At 32.6% G+C, this 22,573-nt stretch overlaps 1 protein-coding gene across 6 annotated transcripts in view; it reads left to right on the forward strand.

Annotated features, from left to right (window-relative positions):
* Positions 1 to 21,883, forward strand: part of LOC132750661 (transforming acidic coiled-coil-containing protein 2-like) — a 64,164-nt gene extending 42,281 nt beyond the window's left edge. For 3 of the 6 annotated variants that reach the window (XM_060740671.1, XM_060740672.1, XM_060740675.1), the window contains 8 exons: positions 1,191 to 1,217; positions 9,332 to 9,510; positions 10,205 to 10,248; positions 11,177 to 11,244; positions 11,719 to 11,811; positions 12,497 to 12,603; positions 15,637 to 15,757; positions 16,439 to 21,883. In XM_060740671.1, the coding sequence (XP_060596654.1) occupies positions 1,191 to 1,217; positions 9,332 to 9,510; positions 10,205 to 10,248; positions 11,177 to 11,244; positions 11,719 to 11,811; positions 12,497 to 12,603; positions 15,637 to 15,757; positions 16,439 to 16,504 (705 nt within the window). In that variant the 3' untranslated portion in view covers positions 16,505 to 21,883. The remainder of the gene's footprint in view (positions 1 to 1,190; positions 1,218 to 9,331; positions 9,511 to 10,204; positions 10,249 to 11,176; positions 11,245 to 11,718; positions 11,812 to 12,496; positions 12,604 to 15,636; positions 15,758 to 16,438) is intronic. The other 3 variants (XM_060740673.1, XM_060740674.1, XM_060740676.1) reach the window with 1 other exon arrangement.
* The last annotated feature ends 690 nt before the right edge of the window (positions 21,884 to 22,573 follow it).

Genomic DNA, 22,573 nt, shown 5'->3' on the forward strand with positions numbered 1-22,573 from the left:
GCAGTTCTTATTTTTTGAGTTATTGCCCTTTGTTAATTTTCATACTTTAATTTTGTCCGGGCCATTTCTCTTCAACTAAAACAGCTATAGACTTGAAACTTCATAGGATGATAGATCTCATTAAGAACAAGTGCAGTGCACAAGAACTAGTACTCTGCACTTCCTAATTTTTGAGTTATTGCCCTTTGTTAATTTTCATACTTTATTTTTGTCCGGGCCATTTCTCCTAATGTATAAAAGCCATGGACTTGAAACTTCATAGGATGATAGGTCTCATTAAGAAGTGCAGTGCACAAGAACTGGTACTCTGCATTTCTTATTTTTTGAGTTATTGCCCTTTGTTAATTTTCATACTTAATTTTTGTCCGGGCCATTTCTCCTAATGTATAAAAGCCATGGACTTGAAACTTCATAGGATGATAGGTCTCATTAAGAAGAAGTGCAGTGCACAAGAACTGGTACTCTGCATTTCTTATTTTTTGAGTTATTGCCCTTTGTTTATTTTAATTTTTTAATTTTGTCCGGGCCATTTCTCCTTAAGTATAAAAGCTATGGACTTAAAACTTCATAGGATGATAGATCTCATTATTAAGAAGTGCAGTGCACAAGAATCGGTACTTTGTATTTCTTAATTTTTGAGTAATGGCCCTTTGTTAATTTTCATACTTAATTTTTGTCCAGGCCATTTCTCTGAAAGTATAAAAGTTATGGACTTGAAACTTCATAGGATGATAGATCTCATTAAAAAGAAGTGCAGTGCATAAGAACTGATACTCTGCATTTCTTATTTTTGAGTAATTGCCCTTTGTTGATTTTCTTACTTTATTTTTGTCCTGGTCATTTCTCTTCAAGTATGAAAGCTATGGACTTGAAACATCATAGAATGATGGATCTTATTGATAAGAAGTGCAGTGTACAGAAATGCTGCTCTGCACATATTATTTTTTTAGTTATTGCCCTTTGTTATTTTTCATATTTCATTTTTGTCCTGGCCATTTCCCCTAAACTACATTGTTCACAAGGCGACACATCCGACTCGCGGAGTTCTAGTTTGCAATATAATTTTGGAATGCAAATAATGATGGGAAGAAATTTTGTTATGCCTGACAGGGGAGATTATTGTGTTTTGCTCGACAAAGGAAGATAATTTTGTTATGTTTGACAAAGGGAGATAATTTTGTTATGTTTAGGACAATGACTGTAGCAGCAGTGGACAGGTAGTGTATATAAAGAATATTGTACCCTGTGGAAGTTAAAGGCACTTTACTGCTTATATATATATTTTTTTATCTTAATGTTTAGCCTACTGGTGATAACAGATTCTAGCCATACCACCAGTGCAGACCAAGATCAGCTGGTTTAAAATATGTTCCGTCTGATTATGATCTGCACTGTTCTCTACTCAGTATATATTTTGAAATTTACCATAAAATTATTAATTTCATTTGTCCAGATTGAGAGATGACAAGTCTTTAAGTATTAAGTTATTAAGTTTTTTGAACATTGGCAGGTGAACTGATGTTAAACCAGTTCAGGCCCAGGCCAGCCCACACACTGCCATGCAGTATGAGCAAGGCTATACTGTTTGAGGACCTGCAGCTTAATATCCCCAAAAATGAAAAATGGGCAGTTCCAAAAATGGAAGCTGAACAAGTCCAGTTAAGAAATTCATAGAATTAAGAGTTAAGAGAGAACCTAAAAAAAATATTTAATTTAGTAAAGAAATAATAAATTGTCAGGTCAATGCTAAAATGTCAGTGATTTTCCTTTGAAAGAAAAAGCAGTAGAGTGTTTTTAACTTCCAAGTTAATGAGTTATATTTTTCATTTTGTTTTGTGCATGGTGATTGCTCCTGTAGTGTTTATTGAATGACCTCTCTCCTTATTTGAATGACCTCTCACCTTATTTGAATGACCTTTCACCTTTTTATTTTTGTTGAATGTTATTCCCAATGTATTGACTGCATTTTTCTAATTTCACCATGCTTATTCATCATACTCATCATCTATTGAAGTATTAAAATAATGAATTACAAGCGGCCTGTATGGCTGAGTGGCTATGGTATAACTTTGATTAACTTGCTCAGGATACAGACATAGGTTGGACTACTGTAATGGAATAAGAATTAAGTTAAGTGACGAAGCTATCCAATAAGCTTGCTGGAAAGTTTGTTAAAGGTTTGTGGTTGTACTTAGGTACCAGCTAAAGCTATGACTAAAGGGGCACCAGGAAAGCTAAAAATTAGTCACTATCTGCAACATTTTACTGAGAATTGGAATGAGTTAAAGTAAACCAAACTGAGATTAATGAATTACAATCATAGAATTCAGCTGATTAAAAGTAATGTACATTATACTTGTTTTACAAAAGAATCAAATGCCAATTCTTAAGTTTTAAGAAAAATAATTTAATTTACTTCAACTTGAGCCTATGTCAGTTTTACATTTTGTGTACTTGTTCATTATTGATGGACTCAACCAAACTTTGCACAAGATCACAAGTCTTTGATTTCCTAGTTATTTTTTTCTGTGAGCAAATGAAAAGAACACAACTTTTCACCCCACTTTAACACTGACACTTTATAACTTTATGGATTCTTGTAAATCTCTGGGCATGTTTGTAACTTGTTACACACTTACACTACAGAAAGGTTATGGCAGAAAATAAGTTAATGCTAACCATTATGAACAAAATATATATTGTGTTACCAAAGAAATGCCTTATAAAAAGCCTGTCAAAACCAGAATGAATTCAATTGTCAAAGATATGTATTATTACATCCTTTATTGAAAGGTTTAGTATAATTAAAATACATTGTATCAGTGAGTTAAAAGATATATCATTATAATTATGTATGTGAAAAAAGTATTGTTTGAAATCTATATCTAAAAATAAAACTGCATGTTGTTTAACTACATCAGTAATGAAAGGGGTACTAACATATTGGTCTGTCTTGCTGTGTAAAGGTTAAAATAAATAACTGATTTAGTATATTCAGATTTAAAGAACGGTCAACACATAACTTTTAAGATCAACTGAGTAATAGATTTCTTGAATATGGGGATTTGTAGTTTTAAAAGTAACAGGTCAGTGGTTCTACTCAGGGGTCAACTTGTTTCTAAGATAATGCAATGTGGGACCGACACCTGAAGTCCTTTCTTTACATATATATAAAGCTGAAAGTCACCATATGACCAGTATAGAGTGCTATTATTGTGACCAGAAAGAAGTGATACAACCTCTTTGACCAGTATGTCTACATCATAGGAAAGTACACAGTGACTGTTTATATAGAAGTTGTACATCAAAATGATTTCATTTACTGAATTTTCTTCCTGCTGAAACAGTTCATTTATTTCATGGTCATTTGGTTCCAGGTGTCATTATTTATATATAATAAAAGAGACTTCACGGATATTGCTTGCTAATAGCTTCTAGTTGACCAGAACAACATTGCTTGCTGTCTCATGCTGAATCATAGAGTAATTTGAAAATATTTGATTCAAGAAAATAAATACACGGGTCAAAAAAAAAAATAATGTTGATTTTATATCATGCAATTATGTCATGAAAAATCAAAATAATGGCCTGTTATTAAGGGGTCTCCTTTGATGAGAGTGTTCCACAGTTGCTGGATATAAAGTCCAGCAAGAGACTTCAAATATTTTTTTTACACTCTGTATGAGTGACTGAGAAAATCAAGAAATAAACCAAAAAGCAAAAGAACAGTTTCCTGTTGAAGGGCTCTCTGAATTCTAAATGTTTCCAGATATTATAAATAATGGACTATTATGTATAATATTAAACATTCCTTTAATTTATATATAAACCTTATTAGTTGTACAGTCTTCTTGATTTCTGTACTTTATTCCTAAATAATAATTATATAATATATCTATGATATACATTTGTTTTGGTACAAGCAAATTATTTTTTCCTTTTAAAGGAGCTCCATTGACTGGTGGTAGATCCTAAAATCATAAAATTTAAAAAAAATTTCATAGATCAAATGAAGCACTTATAAAAGAAAAATCTTTTAAGGATAATAAAGAAATATTTGATAATGAATATCGATTTTTGGAGCGATTCAGTTTTTGTGTCGCCTCTACGGAGTAGTGGCGACATAAAGGGATCACTTCTCTGTCGTCTGTCTGTCCGTCTGTCAATCTGTCTGTCCGTCGAAAAACTTGTCCGGACTACTCCTCATAAACTACTGGTGCAATTTCATCCAAACTTTACAGGAATGATCAGTACCAAGTCTAGTTGTGCATATTGTCAGCATTTTCCGGTTCAATGATTTTTGACAGAGTTATGGCCCTTTAATAATTTTTATTTTTAAAGTTTGTCCGGACTACTTCTCTTATACCATTAATGCAATTTCAATGAAACTTTACAGGATTGATCTGTAGCTCAAGTCCTTGCGCGTATTGCACGGGTTTTCCAGTTGAATGATTTTTGGCCGAATTATGGCCCTTTGATAAAAAGGTGTTTTTTGCTGTGTGTTGCCAGATACACAAAAGCTTGTCCGGACTACTCCTCATAAACTACTGCTGCAATTTCATCCAAACTTTACAGGAATGATCAGTACCAAGTCTAGTTGTGCATATTGTCAGTATTTTCCGGTTCAATGATTTTTGTCAGAGTTATGGCCCTTTAATAATTTTTATTTTTAAAGTTTGTCAGGACTACTTCTCTTATACCACTAATGCAATTTCAATGAAACTTTACAGGATTGATATGTAGCTCAAGTCCTTGCGCATATTGCACGGGTTTTCCGGTTAAATGATTTTTGGCTGAGTTATGGCCGTTTGATAAAGAGGTGTTTTTTAGCTCACCTGTCACAAAGTGACAGGGTGAGCTTTTGTGATCGCTTTTCGTCCGGCGTCCGTCCGTCCGTCCGGCGTCCGTCCGTCGTCCGTCCGTAAACTTTTACTTTAAATGACATCTCCTCATAAACCACTAAGCCAATTTCATCCAAACTTCACAGGAATGTTCCTTTGGTGGTCACCTTTAAAAATTGTTCAAAGAATTTAATTCCATGGAAAACTCTGGTTGCCATGGCAACCGAAAGAAAAAACTTTAAATATCTTCTTTTAAAAAACCCGAAGAGCTAGAGCTTAGATATTTGGCATGAAACATCTTCTAGTGAGTGTCTACCAAGTTTGTTCAAATAAAAGCCCTGGGGTCAAAATTGGCCCCGCCCTGGGGGGTCATTGATTTTCCCTATATGCATATAGTAAAAACTTAAAAAATCTTCTTTTAAAGAACCCAAAGAGCTAGAGCTAAGATATTTAGCATGAAACATGTTCTAATGGGTGTCTACCAAGTTTGTTCAAATAAAAGCCCTGGGGTGAAAATTGGCCCCGCCCCGGGGGTCATTGATTTTCCCTATATGCTTATAGTAAAAACTTAAAAAATCTTCTTTTAAAGAACTCAAAGAGCTAGAGCTTTGATATTTGGCATGAAACATCTTCTAGTGAGTGTCTACCAAGTTTGTTCAAATAAAAGCCCTGGGGTCAAAATTGGCCCCGCCCCGGGGGGGGTCATTGATTTTCCCTATATGCATATAGTAAAAACTTAAAAAATCTTCTTTTAAAGAACCCAAAGAGCTAGAGCTAAGATATTTAGCATGAAACATGTTCTAATGGGTGTCTACCAAGTTTGTTCAAATAAAAGCCCTGGGGTGAAAATTGGCCCCGCCCCGGGGGTCATTGATTTTCCCTATATGCATATAGTAAAAACTTAAAAATCTTCTTTTAAAGAACCCAAAGAGCTAGAGCTTAGATATTTGGCATGAAACATCTTCTAGTGTGTGTCTACCAAGTTTGTTCAAATAAAAGCCCTGGGGTGAAAATTGGCCCCGCCCCGGGGGGTCATTGATTTTCCCTATATGCATATAGTAAAAACTTAAAAAATCTTCTTTTAAAGAACTCAAAGAGCTATGGCTAAGATATTGAGCATCAAACATGTTCTAATAAGTGTCTACCAAGTTTGTTCAAATACAAGCCGAGGGGTCAAAATTGGCCCCGCCCCTGGGGTCATTGATTTTCTTTATATGTGTTTAGCAAAAACTTTAAATCTTCTTTGAAAAAACCCAAATAGCTAGAGTTTAGATATTAAGCATGAAACATCTTTTAGTAAGTGCCTACAAAGTTTGTTCAAATAAAAGCCCTGGAGTCAAAACTGGCCCGGCCCCAGGGGTGTCATTGTTTTTAACTATATGTGTATAGTAAAAACTTAAAAAAAATCTTCTTTTAAAAAGCCCAATGAGCTAGAGCTTAGATGTTTAGCATGAAACATCTTCTTATGGGGGTCTACCAAGTTTGTGCAAATAAAAGCCCTTGGGTTAAATTGGCCCTGCAACGTTTGGGGGTTGTGGGGGGCCTATATACAGGTGAGCGACCTCAGGGCCATCATGGCCCTCTTGTTTCTGTGTGTTGCCAGATACACAAAAGCTTGTCCGGACTACTCCTCATAAACTACTGGTGCAATTGCATCCAAACTTTACAGGAATGATCAGTACCAAGTCTAGTTGTGCACTGTCCGTCTGTCTGTCCGTCTGTCACAAAACTTGTCCCAACATAAAATTGGCCATCATGAGGCGACACATGTGATTACTGATCGCTCTTGTATTTCTTTGGCAGAATTCTGAATGAAAGTGTCGCAACGTTTTTTAATTTTGGGTCATTTTATACCATAAATAATATAATTATATTAAATATGGTTATTCTGAAAAAATTGAGTAAGGGAATGATTTGAAAATTTGCACATATGAGCTGCGTCATGACAAAACCAACGTAATGCCTTTGCGACCAGCATGGATCCAGACCAGCCTGCGCATCCACGCAGTCTGATCAGGATCCATGCTGTTCGCTTTCAAAACCTATTACAAGTAGAGAAACTGATAGCGAACAGCATGGATCCTGATCAGACTGCGCGGATACGCAGGCTGGTCTGGATCCATGCTGGTCGCAAACGCACTATGTTAGTTTTGTTGTGACGCGGCTCATATGTTTATTTGTCCAGAACGAACAAATCTCGGAAAATTATTTCCATGGAGTCCTGTCATGTCAAAACCGTCTGTGGAGTCCCTTTAATTGATGAACTCATTTAAAGGTCTTCATAATGTAGCAATGGATATAGGTTCATAAGAAAAGCTTTACAATAATAAAAAAAATCAAAAGTTTTTACCTGCAACATATAAAGATTTTTGCTACAAATTTACATAATTAAGGAAATAATTAGAAGATACCAAACATTACTTTCTTAAATTGTACTAAGTTTAAGGTACTAGATTTTGTGAACATAAAAGATATCAGACTGTATTAACAAATAAACAATACAGGAATGCATTGATCTGAAGAAATGGGACAATATTTACTTTAAGATTACAAACTGTAAGGACATAGCATGTTGAGAATGACTCAGGAAATAGTGTAGCTGATGGTTCAGGGATTCAAGCTCTTAACCCTTAGCCTGCTGGACCTGTAGGGGATTACCCTTTACCACCAGTATACAGTAAGGCTAGCCTGTGTATCTGTGCAGTCTGACCAGGCTCTATACTGTTGGCAGCTCCGATATTGTAGTTTTATAATGAAATGCCTTGAAGCTGCATACCTCCAGATGAGCCAAAAGGTTGTAAGAAAATCAATGTTGAGAAAAATAGACTGAGATTTTAAGAAAAGTAAAAAGAGTCAAGATTCAAGTTATAATTCATTATGTTATGTGAGATAACCAATGACCAATTTTGTAGTACTTAAGTATCACCATATTTCTACTGTGTGTCTAAACATAGTGAAGGCCTTTTTTTTGGGGGGGGGGGGGGGGGGCATATTTTGACCTCTTTTTGGTAATTTACATGGGTTGTTAGTGCAGTTTGCAATGTGTAAATTACTTTTTTTGTTCAGTTCACAATATTTTTTTTCCTTTTAAGACATTTTCAAAATTTTCATGAAAATTAGCATGAATCTGGGGACATGCTGCTTTAAACTTTGAATGGACTGTTTCAGAGCATTAATTCCCTACACAAATCCAGCAGGTTGAAGGTTGAATGAATGAAAACATACAGACATCTGAACAACTGTAAATTTATAGGAAAAAAACTCTGAAAATATCTTTGAAGTTAATCAGATGAGAATTATTCCATGACAAAATTCCAAATAGTTAAATAAAACAGTGACAGCAGTTAGATAATTATATTTAAGTTGAATTAGATTGTAATATAATTTCATATCAATCTATTTATAAAGTAATACTGTTTTGTTTTAACAAGTTATATAGAGTTTGTGGATTTTGTTTGATGTTTGTTTTTGTGCAGTTTGTGAAAGTTGTCTTCAATTATTTTTTCAACAGTTTTACAAAAATAGCTCATTTATAGACAGTGGTTATTTTATTTTTAGGATTTTACTATAGTTAATAAAATTAAATTCCATCATCATTATCATCACTTTAATACCATTTTAGTTCTTGTTTTTATTGTAATGTTGGCTTTAAAAGCGCTTTCATGTTATTAAATTCCCATTCAGATCATTTATTAATTATGTTTCTAATCAAATTGTCATGTTATTATTTCTTACTATTTTTGAAAAAAAAAAAAAAAATGCATGTGCTTTTAGTATGGCGATTTATAAATGTTTTCCTGGCTTGATAAAACTATAAAGACCTGCATTCATCAGAGCTTTAATGTTTGACAGTTGTTAAACATACAACGAAATTGTGGAGAAAACCACACTGGTTAGGAGTAAAAAACCACATTGGTTAGAAGTGAAAAACCACATTGGTTAGACATCAAAACCACATTTGCTAGAAATAAAAACCACATGGTTGGAAATCAAATCAATTATTATGCTCTTTTAAAACTGTGTGAATCTCAGAATTTGACGACAAATTTGGTAACAAGCTTTTTATTAGAATATGAAATGTAAACAAGAGTTCACTAGTTAGCTCTTCCTTGAAAAGAGAGCTAAGGCCGGAAGTTGAGCAATAAAAGATCCTGTGAAAAGTGCTAGCTCTAACTGGTTCATAGTCAGTTTTTACTAAAAGGTTTTAGAAAGTTCACAGTTTAATGTCAACCCTTGCTATAGTGAAGTTTCAGTCCAAATTTCATACTGTACTGATTTGAAAATTTCAGTTCTATGTTCAAAATTCAGACATTAGTTGTATAAAATTCAAACCCAAATTTCAGACTTCACTTAAATTCCAGATTCGACCTGTAAACGTGCGGGGTCAAGTATTTCAGACTTTAAAACTCTGATGAATGCAAACAATAACAGTAATATAACTGTTACATGAATGTTGAAATGATCATATAATTTATCTGTTTATGTAATAGGTGCTCAAATATTCTCAGTCGGACTGGAATAAGATGAAACAAGAGTTGGAGCTGGATTTTAATGCTCGTATCCTGAACAAGGAGAGGGAATGGAGTAAGAAGTTAGCTGACCGAGAGAAGAAAATATCGTACCTGACCGAGCAGCAGTTACTGCTGAGATCTTCTAATGAAGATATGAAGTAAGTCTATTTTATTGTGATATTTTGTGATATATTTCTGTTATAATAAAGAAATAGGAAGCTCATTATAATGATTCATATTTCAGGAACACTAATGTTTAAGTAATTGTCATACAAAACCACTTGCCCCTCACCGCTGTGGGTTCGAATCCTGACAGGGACTTTGTATTCTTTCATGTGAGGAAGCTATCCAGCTTGCTTAAGGAACTTCGATGGTTCTACTCAGGTGCCCCCGTTCATGCCTAAAATAATGCACTGAAGGGCACCTCCTGAGGTCTTCCTCCACCAATAAAGCTTGCGATATGACCTATACTGTGTCGATGTGACATAAAACCCAAAACAAACAAACATACAATTACTTGATAATAATACTAATATAATTCAAGATTTGCTAGCAAGTATTTTTTACAAAATAACAATTGTAAATAGAATAAGGGCAGAAAAAAAGATTTTGTTTGTTTGGAAAATTGACTTGACAAAAACAGAAAAAACATCTTCATGTATAATCCATTGAATTTCATTGTCAAACAAAAACAAAAAAAACAACTACATCTTCATGTATAATCCATTGAATTTCATTGTCAATTTTTACATATCAACATTATACAATATATTATTTTCTTAATGGGTATTTGTTATTGAATGTATTTGTTATTGAAGGTATGTGTATTATATATGTATTATTGTATTTCAGGTTAGTTGTGACTGAATTTGAAAAAACTATAGCACAGTTACAAGGTAATTATCAAGAACTTATTATATGCTTTTCAGTAGATTACTGAATATGTAAAAGATGAAAGATCTTTTACAAGTTGTCATTTATAGACTGATATTAACACTTACACTGCTGCTGATGGCTACAGAAACTACCTATGTAGCCCGTGCAGATCACGCACGATTATCTGACACACCCATGCCACATGATCATGGGTTGCCCTACTTGCTTCTCAGTCTGTACAGAAGTCAGTAAATATTTTTATGTGTAAAACAAGTGTAGAATGTTCTACTCAGTTGCCCACTTATCCCTGAAATAATGCACTTGGGGTCACCTGAGGTCTTTCTCTCCACCAGTAAAGCTGAAAATATGACACTCTAACAGTGTTGGTAAAATCCAACAAAACAAAATAAACATATTAAATGTATAAATAAGTGAAATAAAATAAAGATTAGATAATTATTATAATACATAAATGTGGATTTCAACTTGAAGATGAAAACTAGATTAAGTAACCTGTTAAAATGTGTACATTGTCTGTGGAAGTGAGAAAATAGAGCAGCTTAATACTTCTTAAACCAGGAACCCTTGGAATTTCATACTGTTACCTCTACATATTGGTATACATTGATACTTTCATGTTTTCTAATAAGTAGTCAGCTCTATACTAAGACGGTAATACTTGTCAGCTTTATTTAAATTCACTATTGATATTCTGAAGGAAACCGAGAAAATTGTGAAGCTTGAATGGGACTGGTACCTGGGACCTTTAGGGTACTGCATGTACTGCAGCTCTGAGATAGATGGCTTAACTAACACATTTTCTTCCCTATTAATTTGTTTTTAACCATTGCAGCTCAAACAAATCAAATTTGATTGGTAGATTTTGTACATGTAAAGAAACATTGTGTAACATTTTCATTAATCATGTATTATTTTGTTTATTTACAGCTGAGAAAGAGAAATCAACAACAGAATCTCAACAAGGCTTTGAGGATGTCATTAAAGAGAGAGATCAGGTTTGATTTTTCTTTAAATTTATATATCTTTCCTCTATCAAATCATTAAAGTATCAAGCAAGCTTGACGAAGATTGGTAGTCCTACTTATTTGCCTGCTTGTGCCTGAAAGAATACACCGCACCAAGATCTTTCTTTATAAGTACAATAAGAAACACAAATTTTCACCAAATACCTACACAATGCAAATTTATCAATGATGGCTATAAAACCTTGGAAAACTAATAATATCCAAATATAGTAATTGAACTAAGATTTAAAAGTCAAAACCTTACATAATATTAAGGTTATTTATTGATACAATATAAGAAAAGGGAGGTAATTCATTTCTGAGCTTCTTGATGTTTTTAAATGTAAAATAATTGAAATGTATAATTTACAGAAAACTAAGGCAATACAACACAAGGGAGGTAATTCATTTTGTATTTCATGATGTTATAAAATGTGAAAGAATTGAAATGTTGTATATTTACAGGCGTTAGAAGATCTCCAGTCAGTGGAAACTGCGTTTTCTGATCTTCATCAAAGATATGAGAGGGCAAAAGGTGTTGTCGAAGGTTTTAAAAAGGTTTGTTCTCCATGTTGTTTTGCATGTCAGGCTTTTGCAGTTTATTGGACTTTAGGATGACAGTATGATGAACAAGACAGAAATTGTACTGATTTTTTTTTTTTTTTTTTTTTTACAGAAAACAAAACTTACTTCTTACAATCCTTACAAGTGTTTTGTTGAATAGAAATAATTTATAGAATTCTGACCGTACATAACTTTAATTGAAATCGTAAAGTGATTATAAGTCTTTAATACCAATACAAAGCCAGACTTTTTAGGATGAGTAAACTTTAATAGCTATTCAAATATTAAATATTTTAAAAATTTTTACAACAAAAATAATTTTCGAACTATTCAGGAATGATAACATTAATTTTTGAATATATGTAAAACATGAATATTTGGAAAGAAATTCAAGAATGAGAATATTTTTCATAACAAGTTAAGAATGGATGTTGTAAGGGACTCTGCAAAATCTTGTTGTTTTTTTCTAGCTAATATCCCAGTACAATCAAACTTTTACTGTTAAAGCTTCACAGTGCACAACAGATTAGTCAACCTTTTGCTCTTATTTTCAAAGCTGTAACTGTAAAGTTTATTTGTACCTCCGGACTAGCTGGGGAAAAACCCAAAAATATTATTAATTCTGGAGTAAGTCTATTAATACACAGATATATTTATACCTATTTTTTTCTGTTTGTAGAATGAAGATGTGTTGAAGAAATGTGTGTCAGATTACCAGAATAAGTTGAAATCTGCTGAAGAAAAAACCATCTCAGTTCGACAGCAAGCAGAAGAGAAACTAGCTCTGTAAGTACTGACTGAATTTACCCTAATCTTGCTGCAACCAAAACTTACTAGCGTTGACAGAACAGTCGGGTCCTTCTACCCTGAATTAACACTGACCTTGATAGCAAGTCAAGTCAGTCATTGTAAAGAAAAGGGGGATGATTAAATGATTAATTTAACAAAAATGAACCAAAATGTCAATTGTTTGTTTACAGGTTAAACATATAACTAAAAAATTTTCCTCATACAAAAAAAGAAATGTTTGAAACAAAATGATGCAGAATTGGTGTAGAACATGAGCAAAGTCTTGCTTTATATGTTTGTTTATTTTCGGTCAAATCTTGGCAGTCACTGCAGCTAACCAGCTTCACTGGATAACTAACCAGTAGTTAATTACTAATGACTTACTTCTTATCTCATAAATTTATAATCTTTGAATCATCAGTAAGATACAAAATTTAATGATTACAAGAACAAAAAAAACTTGCCTTAGATAGTAATGAATTAAAGAAAATACTACTATACATTGAAAAAAGCATAGGATTATCTTCTCCAAAAATGTGTTGATTATTTTGATAGCACTGAATTTTATTTTGAGCTCATTATTTCAATATGTTTAAAGAGAAGTGATGGTTATACCTAATATTCTTTGTAAGGAATTATAATAAATAAACATTGAAAGACTGAAAGTTATACATTATTTAGACAGAATTTTGAAGAATTACAAATGTATGAAAGTGGTTGAAATGTCTCCTTTGATTTTATATGATATTTTTAAATACAAAATATAAAAAAAATCAATATCATGAAGCATTTCTTAACATGAACAAAATTTTGTTGTTATATTGGCCTGAATCAAACAAAATTTGGTCAAATGTACTTTTTTAATAATTATTGATTCTAGAATAATATAAAATTATTCACCTGTATTATTCTGTCTAGATCTTTCTGGTATGAATATTTAATTACTGCTAATAAAAGTTTAGTGGGAGTGTGAAGTCATTATATATGCATAATTATTCTTTGGACAGTCTCCAAGACTTATTGTTCACCTTTGCTTCAGGCCATCCTTAAAAAAATGTTTGTTTGCAGTAACCCGACCCAGAATTTTCAAGATGGGTAGGTAGGTCGATTTTTTTTTTTTTTTTTTTTTGAACTGTACTCCTAAATAAAAATGGAATTTCAAAATGCTGGACAATATATGCTTTGATAATCTGGTTACAGTTAATAAATTGATAAATGAATTCTAATTAAATGATACCTACATTTTATTCCTTCTATTAATCTTTAAAAGAACAAAAACAAAGCACAAGGCATAATTTTCTGATTCAAAAAAAATAAATTTTTATCCAGACCATGAAAAAAACTTTTGAGTAGGGGCAAATTTTGTGAGTCGGTCGCGTTACTGCAAACAAACACTTTTTTAAGGATGGCCTCAGTGAAAACACTCCTGAATGTTACCTTACTTTCTGTATAACTTACTTATGCTGACTCATGAAAATCGGTCATACTAGAACAATAGAGATATACTTTTAGGTAAGGGGTATCGAGCAGTTTTCTATGAGAAGATGTAGCAGGGTCTACCTGGCTGAGTGATTAAGGTTGTTGACTTCAAGCCACTTGCCGTTCAAATCCCACTAGCAACTTATGATTCTTACATTTGAGGATTCTATCCAGTGGGCTCAAATAATGTTGGTGGTTCTACTAAGGTGCATGCTAATGCCTGAAATAATGCACAAAGGGGCACCTGAAATCTTCCTCTATCAGTTAAACTGGAAAGTTGCCATATGACCTCTATTGCCTCAGTGCGGTGTAAAACCCAACCCCAACAAAAAATATAAAGATGTACCAAAAAAAAAAAAAAAATGTTTTTTTTGGTTGACTTTCGAAGAATAGGGAGAACTGTTTTACTCACCAAGGCATCATCAGAGGCCCATTTTGGTTAAGTTTGCTTGCAAGTTGGTATAGTGAAACTCGACTCATCAAAAGGTATAGGTAATAAATTAAATGATAAGATTAAATGTAATACTTTGTTTATGATAAGCATTATAAATAAATTGTGATTAATTTTAGAAACAATTCAAAAAGTTCAATCTCCAGCAAAAAAGTGCAAATTCAGAAAAAGGGAGTGAACTCTAACATGATGTTTGCATAATAAAAATCAGTTTTGTCTCCCATGTTTCTCAATGATCAAAAAAATGTCATTTTACGCAGCAAAATACTATTCCATTGACAAATTTGTAAATAACCTAACAAGGTAGCAAAATGTAAACAAAGTGGTATTTTGACTTCCATTCAAAATTATAAATCGCTATTTTAATGTTCTAATTGCCAAGTGCAAATGAGCTGCGACATGACAAAACCGACATATTGGGTTTGTGACCAGCATGGATCCAGACCAGCCTGCGCATCTGAGCAATCTGATCAGGATCCATGCTGTTCGCTATCACTTTCTCTACTTGTTATAGGGTTTGTGAGCAAACAGCATGGATCTTGATCAGATGGCGCGGATGCGCTGGATAGTCAGGATCCATGCTGGTCGCAAACGCATTATGTCGGATTTGTCATGACACGGCTAAAATTATGGCTCAGCTGTATGATCAATTAGGTTTTTTGAAATTCTTACAGTATATATATATATCATATATGTAGCTTCATATTTTTAACAGAAGCATTGTAAGCTTTACTGACCTTTAGAGTCTAGCAAGTTGATCTCCATTGCTGAGAGGTGAAGGTCAATGACTTCAAATTGCTTGCCCTTTCCCTATGACTTAATTTCCATGAAATGATGAATGGTTTTGTTCATATTGAAACTTGGACAGTCAAGTCAATTTATTATAAGATATATAGTGTGGTTAGAGACTAAGTGACTTTGAATTTTATTATGCCAGGAAGCTTTTCAGATAGCTGATAGAGGGAAAGTTGTTCTACTGAGGGAGTAGCTCTGAAGCTTGAAAGTTGACATAATCTGACCTTTACAATGTCAGTATGACTAAAACAACAAAAACTATTAATACTATACTATTATACAGAAATTTTCAATGTTACTTACAGTGCCAGTGATGAGATGGAGAAGTTACGAAGATCAACAACAGCTGAGTTGGCTAGACTAGAGGCAGCTCTGAAGAAAGCTGAACTTAAAACACAGGGTCTAGAGAGAAGTCTCGAGCAAAAGGTAAACATAAGATAAATCATATATTTTGTATTTTACTGCGTAGTTATTGTATGTTGTTTTTTTTACTTGGTTAAGAAGTTAATGAAGATCTGTATTACCTTGACCTCTGTACTGATGTTTTTTGTGCAGAAACATAGTTTTTAGCTTGACTATAGAAAAATAGGAAGAGCTATTTTACTTACCCCAGGGTCAATATTGGCATCACACTTTGGTTAAGTTTTTGACTGCAAGTTGCTATCTTTAAAACTGCTGAAAGGAATAGGTTGAAATTTAACACACAATTTTAGAGCCTAATGGGAGGTAACTGTCTAAGTCTTATAACTCTAACATGAATTTTGACAGAATAACGGCCTTTTTAAAACTAAGACAATTTTACATTATCAGGCACTTGTTTTACTATCAAGCACAGAAAATAGACATGCTGTCCTACTGACAGCTCTTGTTAAGCTCCATTATTTCTGAAGCGATTTCTTCAAATTGAGTGGTGAATCTAAGCAAAAATTCTGTGTGTATATGTGTTGATAAAGTTTATCTTGTCAATTCAACATTTTTACCCTTTTCTCTTTAATCCATTTAAAAAATTACGTTAACAAGTGTTCAGTTGACAGGTAGACAATCTCTGTTCACAGGTTTCTGTTTGTAGCGATTATATCATTGTTAATTTCTATTTTTGTTCTTCAGGTGCAAGAAAACAATGAATTGACAGCCATATGTGATGAATTAATTGCAAAAGTCAGTACAGAATGATAGAAACCATCAGTTCCCTTCCTGATAACAGACATATACACCATACAACACCTGTTATTGTGTTCAACATAATATTTATAACAGATTTGTAGTTCTCATAAGAATTTCAGCAAAATTACTGCATGAATAAAACCCTCTGAAACAATTTGACCACCAGATATCCCGTCTTCAATGTAGTATGTGGATTGTAACATGTCTCAGCGTGTTCATTTATGTTGCAGAAGAGAAAATCAAAGCTTTAACTCAATAAATGCTAGACATTTATAACCACCTATACACATTTTGTTAAAAGACATTAGGTAGAATAAGGGAGATAAATATGACTGGCTTCATGATCTTTACTATAATATGCATGAAGAAAGATTATTGTATAAAGTTACTTACACTTGAGAGTCTTATATACCAGCTTATAATGATCCTAGGGTAAAATTAGCCACTCCCTCGGGGTCACAAGCCTTATGTATTTTCATTTATTTTACCTAACATGTTATTTTGTTTTAGGGTAATAACTCAGTTCACTAAATATTGTATGAATAGGTTTTGTTAGGGGTTATTCCTAAGACATGGTCAAATTGTATATGGATGGTTTTATACATGGGCACTTGTAACATCCCCATTACTCCACCAGCATCTATAATATATATATATATATATAATGTCTCATTTTTATACACATTTGGACAGTTTAATCATATCTATATAAAATCATTATATTTATAAGCTTAATATCTTGTCATTTTTTATTTTGTTCATTTTATACATGAAATTTGAATGGTAATAGGTTCCTAATTATGAATGTTAGTTATTATTATTATTTCTTATGGGTTTATTATTTCATGATTGACCAAAAGATTATTGCCATTTACTTGATGTTGTCACCTAAGTGCAGTAACCGGTTCACTCCTATAAAATTAAACATTTGTTAGTCCATTACTGCACTAAGGTGACAATAATGAAAATATTTGAGGAATTAAATAAACATGTTTTTTATGCCACCGCAGCATCTGCGATGCGGTGGCATATAGCGATTCACCTGTGTGTTTGTTTGTGTGTGTGTGTGTGTGTGTGTGTGTGTTATATAGATTATATAGTGAACTTAAAAAATCTTCTTGTGAAAAACCACTAGTCCAATTTCAACCAAACTTGGCAGGATTGATCCTTGGGTGAAGGGCTTCCAAAGTTGTTGAAAGAATTTCATTTCATGCAGAAATCTGGTTGCCATGGCAACCAAAAGGAATTATAAGAATAAATTTAAAAAATCTTCTTGTAAAGAACCAAAAGGCCTAGAACTTAGATATTTTGCATAAGGCATTTTCTGGTAGACCTCTACCAAGATTGTTCAAATTATAGCCCTGGGGTCCAAGTCGGCCCGCCCCGGGGGTCATTGATTTTCACTATATGTACATATAGTAAAAATTTAAAATACCTTCTGGTAAAGACCCAAAAGGCCTAGAGCTTAGATATTTTGCATAAGGCATTGTCTGGTAGACCCTTACCAAGATTGTTCAAATTTTAGCCCTGGGGTCAAAATCGGCCCCGCCCCGGGTGTCATTGATTTTCACTATATGTACATATAGTAAAAACTTAAAATACCTTCTTGTAAAGACCCAAAAGGCCTAGAGCTTAGATATTTTGAATAAGGCATTGTCTGGTAGACCTCTACCCAGATTATTCAAATTATAGCCCTGGGATCAGAATCGGCCCCGCCCCGGGGGTCATTGGTTTTCCTTATATGTATATAGTAAAAACTTATACATGTAGTAAAAACTTAAAAAAAATTTCTTCTAGTAATTGACAAATGCTAGAGGTTAGATATTTTGCATGAAACATTATGTAATGAACTTCTAGCAAGATTGTTTAAATATTAGGCCTGGGGTCAAAATTGCCTTTGCCCCGGGGGTCATTGATTTTCAATATATACATAATTTATAGTAAAAAAATAAAAAAATCTTATTGTCTGAAGGTACAAGACTTAGTGTTGTATTAATGCGGTGGCATAGCATTTTTCTCAAATGCAATCTTGTTACATTTACTCCCTATCTTTCTTAATAAATAGACAAGGTATATCAGAAAATTGATTTAATAGTTTTATGAAGATTGAGATATTTATTAGAATTACCCTTCATAATGCTTCTTGCATCAACGGATTTTCTATCTCTTCAGTATTGAGAATAACTAGCTTTCACATATTTGTAATTTGAGAAGACAACATAATATTGGTTCCTTGATTTTTTAAGCCCTATATTCAAAGGGATTAGTCCATTCTATAAATTTAGGGTTAGAGTTAATTCAGTCTGCAAATTTCAGTAACAGTTTTTGATTGGAAATTAATAACTGTTTCCAGGTTGTTGGATATATCTTTATTTCTCCAAGGAATTTCGAAACTGCTCTTTGGGGGGAATGTAGATCTGACAGTAGTCAAGATAACGTCTTTTTTAGCATAACTTGAGCATACTATGAATAAGTAACATGAACTTGAAAACTATTATCTTTTGATTTTATTTAAGTTTTAAGAATCTTGTTACTTTTTACATTAAAAATTGGGCTCTTTGTGGTATTTTCAGTGTAAAAAATAGTACTGTGCTTGAGTTTTTGTGATGTTTTGTTTCAAGTCGGTTTTCGGTGATTGGATAATGAAAATACATCTTGGGTTCAAAAGTTGTTATAACTAGATTTTGTTACCAGTCCAAAAACTAACAAGACCTACCATCTCATTGGTTATTTCATTGACCTAGTTTTATAACTGGCCAATGGCTGTTCTGTATTTTACAGACTGGTTGTAAAACTACTGTTGTACCAAGTGTATGATTATTGATTTAGATAAAGGGTTTTTCTTGTGACTGTTTTTATTTCTTTTTGTATGAAGTGATCTGAAGTGTATGTGACCAAGATTTGTTTTCTGTGATACTTTTGTAATCTCACATTATACTTACGTTTAGTCTCAGGCATTAGGGAGAAGTTGGTTTCGTTTCCATAGGGAGCAGTCATTCTTTTTCTGACAGGAGTAATCATTATATGTTAGTTTTCATATCATTCTCTTTTGTTGGTTTTTCATGTCTTTTTTTTCAAGAGCTTTCAAGAAATACTTGGTTCAGAATAAATATGCTTTAATGTTTACATGAACATCAATGTTACATGTAAGTCATGCTTGATTAAAATGATAGACAAGTGCTTTTAAGGTTTAACAAAAAAATTTTGCTTGTGAGTGATTATGACATATCATTAATCAGATTTATGTTTTAGATGTAGTGACAATGTCTACCAACCCTGTAACCTGTTTTTACCTATAAAACCAGTGCAGACCAGAATCAGCCGGTACAAACTGGAACATACATGTGGCCAGATACTTGTCTGCACTGTTTGATATTCTGTAATTATCTATTTTAAAATTTGCCTCCCTAAAAAGAAAGACGGTTTTGTCCAGATTAAATGATGGACAAGTCCATTTTAGATATATGGTGTAGTAAGGAATAATGGTGTAGTAAGTGTTAATCAAATTGTTCAACAGGTTTTATTAGTTTTAAGCTTAGGTAACTGCCACTAATTTTATGTTATTTTATTTTATTGTAAACTGTTATTTTCGCGAGACTGTGTCATCTGTGTATACATGTATTTATTGCTAAAGAATATAATATATATTATGTACTGATTAACTCTGTAATATATGAAATGAGAAATTCTCAGCTTACTCAGTAAATTACTTTTAGACAAAATGTTATTGTTTTTACCTTAGCATGAAATTGCTTGTTATTTAGCTAGGCATTTAGTAAAGAGCTTTGTATAAAAAATTGTTGATAGGATTTAGATAGATAAAATTGGTGTGTAAATTTGTTAATTTAATTGTCAATAGCAGTCATGATTTTAACATCACTGTTTTGCAAGAAATATCTTGCTTTATTTGCTATTTGGTGCAACAATTGTTTTCGTTGGTTCTTTTATAAATTAACTCCTGGATTTTTGTAACAATATTTTCAACAGTCTAGCTTTCACTAATGTAAATAGGTGATGAGACAAAGTAATCATTTATGCCACTTGTTCAACTTCACAAGTCTTTTCTTTCTTATATCCCTCAAGCCCGCCCACTTAATTTTCTTGTTTCAATATTGTGACTGAGAGCTAATTATGTTTGGCAATGTGATATTATATAACGCTGCTTTGTTTGTTTGTTTGTCAGATTTTACGCTTGTTTTTTATGTTTTTATTATGTATATATTCATAATTATATATAAATATATTTATGCTCTGTTTAAATTGAAGGGTAATTATACCAAAATATGAGAGATCGCTTGTATGTACATGTAGGAATGTAACAAGTGTATGTTGATTTATATCACATTTTTACATAGCAACAGCTCTGATATGAAAATAAATAACCCATAGATACACAATTCTTTTGAACCTTCATTTGTGTCATAGTCCAGATTTTCAAAATCTTTTATTTTAAGAAGTTATGGATCAAGGTTATGGAAGTTCAGTGGATTAACTCGGGGTGCCCATGTGTAGCCCGAAACTATATACAGAGAAGTATCTAAAATTCTCTTCCACTAGTAAAGCTGGAAAGTTTCCATATGGCTTTGATGATTTAAAACCCAATAAGAAATAAAACAATAGCCTGAGGCCTTCCTCATTAAGTTAAGCTTAAAATCATCCTATGACATTTACAGTGTTAGAGAACACATCATGAAAGGGATGAAAATTCAGCAATTTGCGGTTGTGTTTTTCATTTAGCTTTGTGCACATGGGATAGGCATTTCATATCAATTTGATACTTTTTCAAATCATTACTTGATACAGAAAACAATCTAGAACTGACCCTATTCTAGCTTTTTACTGGAAATTATTTTTAGAGCTTACAAAATTACAAAGGTATATTTGAGAGACCAGTCTATAGAATGTACCATTTTCATTGGCTGCGTCATTGATTGAAAATTCAAATTATAAGCTAGCCAATGATTGAACATGATTTTTAGACTGGTTTTCAGGTTCAAGTTTTTTTGTCAATCAGAATCCTGAACAAGATGTCATGATATGCTAATTATTGTTTTTGCATCCAAACAAATTTGTATTTTATTGTTTTTAATATAATCTTGTTGTTCAGAGCTGCTACATTTTACTTTAACATGGATTTTATTTTAAATGTAAACCAGTCTTTTAAGAATTATTAATTTTCTTCTTTCTAAATGATTATTTCGTTCAATAGTGTCAAATTATATAATTCATTAATGTCAGTTTGTTCAGTCAAACCAATAGTATGTTAGTTAGTTAGTTGATTAATATTTTGAGTTATTTCAGTTTTAATGTGTACTAAAATTCAGATGTAAATGTTATTTGCTAAAATACTGAAATCTTTCTATGAAAATATACAAAATGAGAAACTTTGTTATTGTTTGTTATTATTTTGTAGTACTTTACACACCATTAGTTTTATGACACCAATCTGATTGTTGGAGTGCTTTTGACACAAATTCTTAGCATGTTTCCCTGTCACAGCCCAAATTATTAAAACAGCAATGATCATTATCTGCCTCTAATGAGAATATCCAATTAAGAATTCTGGAAGATATCCTTTGTTTTAGTTTGATTATGATAGGGGTTGGTAAATGTTTTTCAGCTTATTTGAATAAGAAATTATAGTCCCTCCCCTTCATACACAAATTAAGAAGCACCTGTGACTTAAAAACATCGTACAGGCTAGGTGTTAAAATGTTTCATAACGAATGACGAACTCCATTGACTACAAAAGAAATAAACTCTAGATTTGAAGAAGTTTCGTATTTAAATGATTTATACGTCGCGATTTTGCAAAGAAAATTAACGTTACAAAGGTGCCAAACGCCTTACAGTGATTACCTCCCTTGGCAGGTTGCACTGATAAGGGGAGATCACTGCGTAGGAGACATTATTATACATGTACCACTGTTCTGAATTTAATCTTGCAAGTCAGAAACAAGAAACCTTTAAGAAATCTATTATTTCATAAATATTTTTCCATCATTTTTTAATAAGAAACAAAATGAAAAAAATACATAAGCAAAATGATTGTTTCTACCCAAAATTTATGAAATATTT

This window comes from Ruditapes philippinarum, unplaced genomic scaffold, assembly GCF_026571515.1.
Source record: "Ruditapes philippinarum isolate M1 unplaced genomic scaffold, ASM2657151v2 ctg72_1_1_1_1, whole genome shotgun sequence".
Classification (NCBI taxonomy): Eukaryota; Metazoa; Mollusca; class Bivalvia; order Venerida; family Veneridae; genus Ruditapes; species Ruditapes philippinarum.